Source organism: Triticum aestivum, chromosome 3D (genome assembly GCF_018294505.1).
Source record: "Triticum aestivum cultivar Chinese Spring chromosome 3D, IWGSC CS RefSeq v2.1, whole genome shotgun sequence".
Taxonomy (NCBI): Eukaryota; Viridiplantae; Streptophyta; class Magnoliopsida; order Poales; family Poaceae; genus Triticum; species Triticum aestivum.
The window spans coordinates 278,667,566-278,678,719 of NC_057802.1; the positions used below are offsets into that span (position 1 = coordinate 278,667,566).

At 41.9% G+C, this 11,154-nt stretch overlaps 1 protein-coding gene across 7 annotated transcripts; it reads left to right on the forward strand.

Moving 5' to 3' along the window:
* The first annotated feature begins 3,854 nt into the window (after nucleotides 1–3,854).
* Nucleotides 3,855–8,232, forward strand: LOC123078426 (uncharacterized). Of its 7 annotated transcripts, none has more exons than XR_006437447.1 (4): nucleotides 3,855–4,449; nucleotides 4,526–4,729; nucleotides 5,512–7,674; nucleotides 8,008–8,232. XR_006437447.1 is itself a non-coding variant. In XM_044500934.1 (3 exons), the coding sequence occupies exons 1-2, from the start codon at nucleotides 4,046–4,048 to the stop codon at nucleotides 5,551–5,553; spliced, it is 726 nt and encodes a 241-aa protein (XP_044356869.1). In that variant the 5' UTR covers nucleotides 3,862–4,045; the 3' UTR covers nucleotides 5,554–5,564; nucleotides 7,536–8,232. The 7 variants fall into 7 exon arrangements, 2 of the variants coding, with proteins under 2 accessions (XP_044356869.1, XP_044356870.1); XR_006437446.1 differs by having other exon boundaries at nucleotides 5,512–6,492; nucleotides 7,536–8,232; XR_006437445.1 differs by having other exon boundaries at nucleotides 5,512–5,564; nucleotides 6,425–8,232.
* The last annotated feature ends 2,922 nt before the right edge of the window (nucleotides 8,233–11,154 follow it).

An 11,154-nucleotide genomic window follows, 5' to 3' on the forward strand; every position in this document is an offset into this window, starting at 1 on the left:
AGAAAAAATAAAGAGCAAACTATGAGGCACCTGTTGTTCAAATTTGACCTGCTTCCTTCTGAATCGGCGGGAATTTGTCTTTTTCACCAGAGGTGGATCAAAACTTTTGACACCCAACCGTTTTGTCAACTGTGCATTAAATATGGCCTAGTATTTTAGAAAATTTATTTGGTCCAATTTTGCAACAAATATATGGTAGGTCCTTCACAAAAAAAAAACTCATTTCGGGCACTCGGAAAATGGAAAATAAATTTTTCGTCCAAAGAAAATGAAAACTACCTTAGGCAACATTGTTTGCCATTCCAAGATGCACCCTTGTGCATAATATGATATCATTTTAACAAAATATGCCATGAATGTGGTTATAAGATTGATTAATGGACTTGAAAGCCATGAATCTTCACACATGATAGCTCTTTTTTGAGAACACTTTTTTAAAATAATTGCCTTATTACAAGTTCATTATTTTTACTGGTAACTTGGTCACATGTAATGACACAATGCGAAGGTTTTCCAATTTTTTAATTTTTTTTGAATTTTTTATGCCCGTTTCAAAATGCGGTCAAAACGGCGGGCATGCCTGTTCCTAGCTAGTGGTTGAATATTGGAAAACTTTTGATGTTTCTCTAATTAAATAGATACTTATGTATCTAGAAATGATTTTTGAAAAAAATAAAGAGTAAACTACGAGGTAGCTGCAGTTCAAATTAGACCCGCTTCCAACTGAATCGGCAGAAATTTGTCTTTTTCACCAGAGGTGGGTAGAAACTTTTGACACCCAAGTATTTGTTCAATTGTGCATTAAATATGTCCTAATATATTATAAAATTGATTTGATCCAATTTTGCAACAAATATATGGTAGATCCTTCACAAAAAAACTCATTTTGGGCATTCAAAAAATGGAAAATGAATTTTTCGTCCAAAGAAAATGAAAACTCCCTTAGGCAACATTGTTTGCCACTCCAATATGCACCCTTGTGGGTGCACAATAGGAGATCATCTGAACAAACTCTTCCATGAATGTGGCTATAAGATTGATCATTTGACTTGAAAGCCATGCATCTTCACACATGATAGCTCTTTTTGAGAACACTTTTTTAAAATAATTATCGTATTACAAGTTTATTATTTTTACTGGTAACTTGGTCACATGTAATGACACAATGCGAAGGTTTTCCAATATTTTAATTGTTTTTTAAATTTTTTATGCCCGTTTCAAAATGCGGTCAAAACGGCGGGCATGCCCGTTCCTAGCTAGTGGTTGAATATTGGAAAACTTTTGATGTTTCTCTGATTAAATAAATACTTATGTATCTAGAAATGATTTTTGAAAAAAAATAAAGAGTAAACTACGAGGTAGCTGCAGTTCAAATTTGACCCGCTTCGAGCTGAATCGGCGGAAATTTGTCTTTTTCACGAGAGGTGGGTAAAAACTTTTGACACCAAACTATTTGGTCAATTGTGCATTAAATATGTCCTAATATATTATAAAATTGATTTGATCCAATTTTGCAACAAATATATGGTAGATCCTTCACAAAAAAAACTCATTTTGGGCATTCAAAAAATGGAAAATGAATTTTTCGTCCAAAGAAAATGAAAACTCCCTTAGGCAACATTGTTTGCCATTCCAATATGCACCCTTGTGCACAATATGAGATCATCTGAACAAACTATTCCATGAATGTGGCTATAAGATTGATCATTTGACTTGAAAGCCATGAATCTTCACACATGATAGCTCTTTTTTGAGAACACTTTTTTAAAATAACTGCCGTATTACAAGTTTATTATTTTTACTGGTAAGTTGGTCACATGTAATGACACAATGCGAAGGTTTTCCAATTTTTTTAATTTTTTTGAATTTTTTATGCACGTTTCAAAATGCGGTCAAAACGGCGGGCATGCCCGTTCCTAGCTACTGGTTGAATATTGGAAAACTTTTGATGTTTCTCTGATTAAATAAATACTTATGTATCTAGAAATGATTTTTGAAAAAAATAAAGAGTAAACTACGAGGTAGCTGCAGTTCAAATTTGACCCGCTTCGAGATGAATCGGTGGAAATTTGTCTTTTTCAGCAAAGGTGGGTAGAAACTTTTGACACCCAACTATTTGGTCAATTGTGCATTAAATATGTCCTAATATATTATAAAATTGATTTGATCCAATTTTGCAACAAATATATGGTAGATCCTTCATAAAAAAAACTCATTTTGGGCATTCAAAAAATGGAAAATGAATTTTTCGTCCAAAGAAAATGAAAACTCCCTTAGGCAACATTGTTTGCCATTCCAATATGCACCCTTGTGCACAATATGAGATCATCTGAACAAACTATTCCATGAATGTGGCTATAAGATTGATCATTTGACTTGAAAGCCATGAATCTTCACACATGATAGCTCTTTTTTGAGAACACTTTTTTAAAATAACTGCCGTATTACAAGTTTATTATTTTTACTGGTAAGTTGGTCACATGTAATGACACAATGCGAAGGTTTTCCAATTTTTTTAATTTTTTTGAATTTTTTATGCCCGTTTCAAAATGCGGTCAAAACGGCGGGCATGCCCGTTCCTAGCTACTGGTTGAATATTGGAAAACTTTTGATGTTTCTCTGATTAAATAAATACTTATGTATCTAGAAATGATTTTTGAAAAAAATAAAGAGTAAACTACGAGGTAGCTGCAGTTCAAATTTGACCCGCTTCGAGCTGAATCGGTGGAAATTTGTCTTTTTCACCAGAGGTGGGTAGAAAATTTTGACACCCAACTATTTAGTCAATTGTGCATTAAATATGTCCTAATATATTATAAAATTGATTTGATCCAATTTTGCAACAAATATATGGTAGATCCTTCACAAAAAAACTCATTTTGGGCATTCAAAAAATGGAAAATGATTTTTTTGTCCAAAGAAAATGAAAACTCCCTTAGGCAACATTGTTTGCCATTCCAATATGCACCCTTGTGCACAATATGAGATCATCTGAACAAACTATTCCAGGAATGTGGCTATAAGATTGATCATTTGACTTGAAAGCCATGAATCTTCACACATGATAGCTCTTTTTTTAGAACACTTTTTTAAAATAATTGCCGTATTACAAGTTTATTATTTTTACTGGTAACTTGGTCACATGTAATGACACAATGCGAAGGTTTTCCAATTTTCTAATTTTTTTGAATTTTTTATGCCCGTTTCAAAATGCGGTCAAAACGGCGGGCATGCCCGTTCCTAGCTAGTAGTTGAATATTGGAAAACTTTTGATGTTTCTCTGATTAAATAGATACTTATGTATCTAGAAATGATTTTTGAAAAATAAAGACTAAACTACGAGGTAGCTGCAGTTCAAATTTGACCCGCTTCCAGCTGAATCGGCGGAAATTTGTCTTTTTCAGCAAAGGTGGGTAGAAACTTTTGACACCCAACTATTTGGTCAATTGTGCATTAAATATGTCCTAATATATTATAAAATTGATTTGATCCAATTTTGCAACAAATATATGGTAGATCCTTCACAAAAAAACTCATTTTGGGCATTCAAAAAATGGAAAAATGATTTTTTTTCCTGTTTCAGTGATGAAAATGGAAAATGGTCTAATATTTTTAAAAATTGAGGTGGTTCAATTTTGCAACAAAGATTTGGTTGGTTATTCACAAGAAAATCAAAATAGAAAATGCTTTTTTCATGCAAAAAATACTTATTTCAATCAATTAAGACCAATTTAGATGGTCATAAGATTGTCAAAGCGTTTACCGCGTTTTGATTGGTCCATAGGCATCTCACGCGTATCACGCATCCAACACCGTCGGATACTTCCCGATCCGACAGCAGCCCTCACCCCCTCACGGCCTCACCCTCTCACCCCATGTAGGCCAATCACCCACGCCATCTCCCTCCCTCATATCTCAATCCGCCGCCGCCCCAACCCTAGCCCAACCCAATCCGCCGCCGTCCTCTTCTCCAGTCGCACTGGCGACCTCCAACCTCATCGCCGGCAGCCCCTCCCCTCTCCTCCTAGATCCACTCGGGCTACTCATGTCGTGGCCATCCTCTCTCTCCTCTCTCTCCACCGCACACCACTCCTCTCTCTCCCCCATGCAGCGAACCCTAGCGCTCCCCGATCCAGATCCCTCCCCTCCCCTCGCCGCCATCCACCGCCGCTCGCCGCCGGCCTCGACCCCCTCCCTCCCCTGCCCTCCAAACACTGTCGCCTGCCAGATCCACTGCATCCCCCACCCCGGCCTCTCTCTCCCGTACTGCACGCCGCCGCCACACACGGCATCGCGCAACAAGGGGCTCGCATCGCTCCGACCAGATCCGATTGGCGCCTCCCTGGCCTCGGATCAGGCCTGCACGACCCGGGTGCCACCACCGGGAGGCGTGGATTCATGCGTGCTCCGGTTGCGGGTTCTGACCATCCTCGGCGTCATGTCCTCAAGGTCTCCTCTCTGCGCCTCAGTCCCTATTTGGTTTGCTCTCTCCCCTGCCCTGATGCGGCCGGTTCTCCATACACAGGTGCACGAGAGACCTCGTCTCCACTCCAAGGCCATTCGTGCTGGCGTAGATTGGCGTGCTCGCACGCGTTGGATGGACGGAGGGGACACTGACCTCCTCCGCCGGGTCTCCCAAGAGGCCGCGCATCCTGCCGCGACCACCTCTACTGCGCGACGGTGGTGGCCGACCTCCAATGCGACCGCTGCATCGCCAGTAACCTCTTCGGTGAGCACTTTACCTCTGCCTCCCTCCTCTGCCTAGATCCCATGACTGAGCCACACTCTGTAGCATGTAGATTACTGCTTGTATGGCCATGAGGAATGAAATAATTTTGCAGCTAATAATTCTAGTTTCTTCTTGGAGGAGTTGCTGCACCACTAGTTGTTTCTATTGTGTGTTGGACAGTAGATGTGGATAGCCTGCATGCTGTTTCTTAGGACATTAAGCTACGTAAGGATAAACTGACATAAGTATGCTAGTCTAAAGGGTCGATAACTCACATTTGTTTCTGAATTTAGTTAGTTTATCTGTCTGTGGTCCTCAATGTATTAAATGACAGCCAAAGGTATCCATCTATAGAGGCTTATCTACTAATTGTTGGACCTTGGAGGCTTATAGTGCGATGAAAGCCAAATGCATCTAACTAGCCAGTCGACAGGCTAAAACAACTAGCTATAAAATGACATCAAGTTCTGGTTTACATGCTATTCTCGTCGTTCATGCCGACAGACCTTTTGCTGTAGTGTTTAGAGTAGATTGAGTTTGCTAGCCCTCCTTTTTGTTTCTGTTCTTATTTTGGACAGATGCTTGGGGTGCATACTTTCTAGAATCTGCATTTGGATTTGTAGTTCGCGTTGTCGAAGAAAATTGTCGATTGTTTGATTGATGTTCTGACTTTTATGTGGACCAGTCGTCCATTCTCTAAATCATTCTTTTAATCCTGCTACCATTTTTGTATCCATGTACTGTTTATCTTGTTTAAGCATTAATGTATACTTTTCTTTCAGCAATGGCAACCCAAGCAGGAACCTCGGCTACTCCTCGTTTAAGTCCCCAAGTGGTAGGATACTCTGTTCACGGGAGTCACCATCTAGGCATGCTTGCTGCTTCACCAGAATGCTGCATTGTTCTTTAGCTATCAATTGTCTGTGTAGATTGACTGTATCGAGTTGAGGGCTTGAGGCAGGCTGTAGGTGATTAGAAAAACCACCTGTTAAGTAAGATTGGCTGTAGTGTATGCTCTGAACATAAGCTTGTGCTGCTGCCAGTGTAGTGTATGCTGTGAACACAAGATCCTTGACTTGCTCTGGTTTGGTTAAGACTGATGATGCCGTGGATAAGAAAACAATTTAAAAGGTCTGTTGAAACAAGGTGGAAGCATGTTCTTCTTGCAACGTACCCTAAACCCCTAAACCCTTTTTATTTGAACTTCTTAGTTATGTTCTGGAGTCTGGAATTTTTGAATCAATATCTATCTGATTAATTCATGCCTTGTTTTGTTTTTTAGTTTGTTTCAAAACATATATGTGGTGTATCTGATTAGTTATGTTGTAAAAGAATGCTTGTCTCTGACACTGTTATTCTTATGTTGATATATGAGCCCAGTTTTGTGTGTTTTGAATCAATATCTATCTGATTAATTACTGATCATGGTGAGCTAGATCCAAACAAACAAGACACTTACATTAACTTGGCACTTTGAGTCCTTGTAATTCTGATAGTGTGGAACTATATTTTGTACACATAGTCAACTAGTTTTCGTTTTATATTTGCTTGCTTATGTGGAACTATATTTTCTCATTTTTCTAATTATGACATGGATGATATGAAATATCAGAATTGTTTCTGTTACATGGTGTGCTGCAGGAAAGCCCGTGTGTAGGTTTATTGTCTCGTAATTGGGCAATTATTTTCTTGCAGGGGGCCACCCGTTCGAGCTCGCTTTGACCCTCTTTTGCTCTGTAGTGGTCCTGGTACATGAAAAGAAGGTCCTTTTAAATGTTTTGCTTCCTTGGTTGCATTCTGCTGTACACTCAAAAATATTTTCAATTTAGTGACAAGCAAACAATAAAATAGTCAAAAGGCTTTTATTTAATGTGCTTTTCGAAAATGAAAATGTGTTGTGATGTTCTCCTCTTTCTGTTGACATGTATGTTGAATAATATCAAGCCATAATTATAGTCCCTCCAAGACATGCTCAAATGTAGTCGCACGTACAGATTTGTGTGTCTGAGGTACAGTTTTAAGATGAGATACGTATATATGGAACTCATGTAAGGGAATTAGAAATAGAGAAATATATATGTATGGGTACCTCGGCTATTGGAAATACCAACTATACAATCATCTTGTTAATTACTACACATCATATAGATTTTGTAGTGTATTAATCTCATTGGGTAGAGTGGCCTACTTGCACACTTTTATTGACTCGTTGGTTGCTGATTACTTTCGAGCGAGTAGCACATGTCTCAAGCAACTGTAGTATTCCTTTCCCTGAATTGCTCCCTTGTTTTGCTGTGGCCGTATGCTCCATGGTCAATGATGCGTGCTGTATACATATTAAAACCAAAATTGGAGTAGTTTCAGTCGTGCATATTAGAACTGAATTATGCTCTGTTTTGCTGTAGTTGTATGCTCTTATTGCTGAATTGTTTAGTGGGTTGTACAAACTAAACTCGTCCAGTGAGCTTGCTATGATGTATTGTATATTGCTGTACTTAAGACGTCTTGTAGAATTTGGGCCTGAGCAATCTGGAATTTGGTTGTTGTTTGAGATTAATCTTTCCGAGCCATTAGAGTGGGTTCAAGGATGGATCTGCCCATTCATTGTGCAGAGGATCTTCTAATTTACCACTTGTCTACTAGTACATTAGTTATCATGAACCTACATGCTCCCTTCTCTGCAAAGTAAAAACTAAAGAGGTTCCTTAACTTCATAGCCAAGTTATGACAGCAGTTTGATATTCCTTTTGCTACCACATGTCCTTTAGTCTTTAACTCTCTGATGCTGCTTTCCTTCATCATGCAGGCACGCCCCGATGCTCCCCTCGCTTTGGGCACCCAATGCCAGGCAGGCTGTGGATGCCCCGGACCTCAAGGCCGGCCGTGCTACTCCAGCTGCTCTTGCCCCGGCCATGCTCAACTTCGCTCCTGGTCAGTTGCCGCAGGTGAGACACTTGCCTCCATGCTTGGGTGATTCTACCTGCTCACTTAGTATCATACTTGAATCTATGCACGAATTTCACAAGTTTGGATGCATCATAGAACTTGTGGTGAACCTGTTACAGTGATGTTCATTGATGACCTGCACTTGTACCAATGTATCATGCTGCTATTTGGCAAGTCAGTTTCACATTGCATGTGGATCTTAAACTTATACAGTAAGCTTAGTTATTTGCATATGTAAAATATGTTGACAAAGTGTTATGTTGGATTACCGCCTCATGTTGATGGCATTGTCTCTAAACATTTAATAATGTTTCTTTTTGCTGTGACGGAAGACCAGAAGAGGCATTGAGATGTGCACCACAGTTTTAGTTGATGTTGCACCATGTTTTGGTGCTTGTGTATCTGTTTTTGCTTGTAAGCACACTTGTATGTGCATGTGTATCGTGCTTGTGTATCTGTTTTTGCTTGTTTAAGTTGATGTTGGACGTGCGGACTTGTATGTGCTGTTGTGTGTATTTGGCTAAATGATTCTAAATTTAATCATTTAATCAAGAGAATTATTGAGTGTTTGCTGTTCAAATGTGTAAACTGGAAATCTGTGAATAAAAAGACCAAATGTTCTATTGGACCAAATAATATATGGGCTCTAAAAAGGCTACGGCCCAAATAATAGTGGATTGGAACATTGTTTATTTCTGGAAAACCTGAACAAAAAGGCTTAATGAGATGGTCCGCAAAAGGGCCATGGCCCAGAAAATCAAAAGGCCAAATTGTTGGGCTTGGCCCATGAAGTCGACCAAAAATTCACAGGAAAAAAAATTAGAAAGGCTGAATTGTTGGGCTTGGCTCATATAGACACTGAATTGGACCGGGCTGAATCTTATCCACGTCAGCTTGCCACGCTGGATCCTACGTGGCCTGGGGATGCTGCCAGTGACCAAAAATTTGGTCGTGGAACCAACGACCTTTTCCTTCTCACAGAGAAGATCGTTAATTTTAGTTTACGACTGCCAGCTTTTGACCTTCTGTTTTTGGTCACAAAAAGGTCGCAAATAAAAACAACGACCTTCCGACCAATAATGGTGGTCACAAGTTGACATATTTCTTGTAGTGATTGTCTCCATGCGGCACGGCTTCCCACTTCCATGATGACTGAACCGAGGCTATCTTTGCGACCTCTATCTCCACCTCAGCAGCGCACAAAGAACCACCGGAGATCGTTACAAGTGCAGTCGGCAAAGTTGGTGGTGCTAGATGTTCCTTGAAAAGTGAGTCAGGTAGCTGCACAAACATAGCGTTTACAAGACCGCATCCGCCGAGCGACGCGATGGGCCTTGGCTGCTTAAGTACAGGACAATGGTGCATAGGGTGCTTGTAATTGTTGCAAATATGACAATAGTGTGTTACCGTGCAATCCTTGGAGAGATGATCATTTGAACGACACTTGAAACACCAAAGGCCGATTCTCTTTCCTTTTTGGCCCTGTCCAGCGAAGTCCGTCAAGGCAGCAGCTAGCGGTGCAATGTTGGTAGCCTCAGGAGTCGGCGTTGCAGGGGCGGCGTCGATAACCGGTGGTAGCGGAAACAGCGACGGAGGTCGTGCAACCAGAGGGACGGCACCGGAAGCACCGGCAGTAGCGGCAACGCGACGTCCCCCCTTGCGCTTGTATTTGTTGCGGCGGGCAGGAGCTGCGGGCGCTGGTTGATTGGTAGCCCCGCCCCCAAAGATGGCAGGCGCCGGCTTCAGTGCTGCAGCCCGTGGGACGGATGGTGCGATGTGCGCCGGTGGTACACCAAAGCGCAGTGGACCGGCGGCAGCCCCAAAACCGGCTGAGATCATCGGGTTCGTCGTTGCTGTCCCGCCCGGCGTGGATCCCTTGGCAGCATCGTTGTTTCGGCCAGCCATTATCGGTGGCGAGGGTTGTCGCAGGACGGCGGCGTAGGAACGAAGCAGACGGCTGGGGCTTCGAGTACCAGTTATTAGTGCATAAATTTGTCATCATCGCCCGACCTAACCATCATGGATGGCGTAGAAAAGGTCTTGCCAGTTATTAGTGCATAAATTTGTTATCATTTTGCAAGCTGTGTAACTATTCAATTTCTAGTAAAATTTATGGTGTACACACTAGCACAGGTTGGTGAAGCATAACCGTAGCGTGTGGACACAAAATGAGTACAGACCCAGCATCTGCACGACAAGGATGTACACAACCAATAAAAAAAGAACCATATTTGAGTTAAAGTCGGGCGAACGACCCACCGCAGCAAAACACGCTATACATCAACTACTAGCACTGTTGTTGACAACACTCGGATGACGAGAAGGTTACCCAACAACAACACCTTCAACAAGGAGACAATGCATGAATGTCATCGTTGCCGGATTCAACCACATCGACCAGGATTATGAGCTTCACCCACAAGGCAGACAATGTAAGCTCCAGACAGTGCCTTCAAGGGAGCATAAACCGTCGTTGCCAGATACAACCAGTGAAGGCCAGGCCTAGAGTTTTCACCGCGAAACTTGAGGGCTGGTACTCGAAGAACACCACCATAAATGAAGCCCCATGTGTTGCTTCCACAGAAGAAGTCCTGTTGCAGTGTCCCGATCAGCGTCGGAATCATAGATGAGTGAACACCACATGTCGCTGAAGGGAAACGCAACAAAAAAAAAATTGACCTACGCACCAGCCTAGGACCGCTATCACGCGGACAGACGCGAGCGCGAAGGGGCTTCTAGTCCAGGAGCTCGGGCTGATCCTTGGCAGCTCGGACACAAGGCGCTGCGGGGACAGGCGGCTGTGGGTTGCGCGTGAGGATGGTTGGGGGCTCTCTGGCTGTCTGGTCTGAGATCGGGTGGCTCAGATCGACAACTAGAGCTGATTGGTTGGCGTGGAAACTAAGGCAGGAGGTGGCGGTGGGAGGATTTCTATGGAGTTTGTCTCTAATTTTTAGGGTTTTGCCCTCAAATAAAGTAAGGTTGCGTGCCTTTTATATAAGTAGGGGTTTGGGCTAGTTATAGATGGGCTTTTGGACAAGGGTAAGACGGGGAACTGAAGCCCGGTTAGCAATTATATTTAAAAATAATTTATTATTTAATGGCTACTACACACCAATGGCTATCGAGGGTGCACAACATGCGGCCAATAACATCGCCAGTATTTGATCCACCTAAGTTGGTCAATGGGTTTATTCTGCCATCGATGGAGTGGGATCGGGCGAGGATCTCTCAAGTTTTCCTGCCTACAGATGCTCAAGCAATTTTGTCCATCCCGCTTTGCACAAGACAGCTCGTTGATTTCTGGTCATGGGTACATGAGCAAAACAGTGCTTTTCCGTACGCTCGGCATACCGCATGCTGTTATCAACTAAACTCCGTCGAGAAGCATGATTGGAAGGTCGTGTTGACAACTCAAATTCCGAGGGAGAAATAAAACCATGGACGAAAATGTGGAAGATTGATATTCCATCAAAAATAAA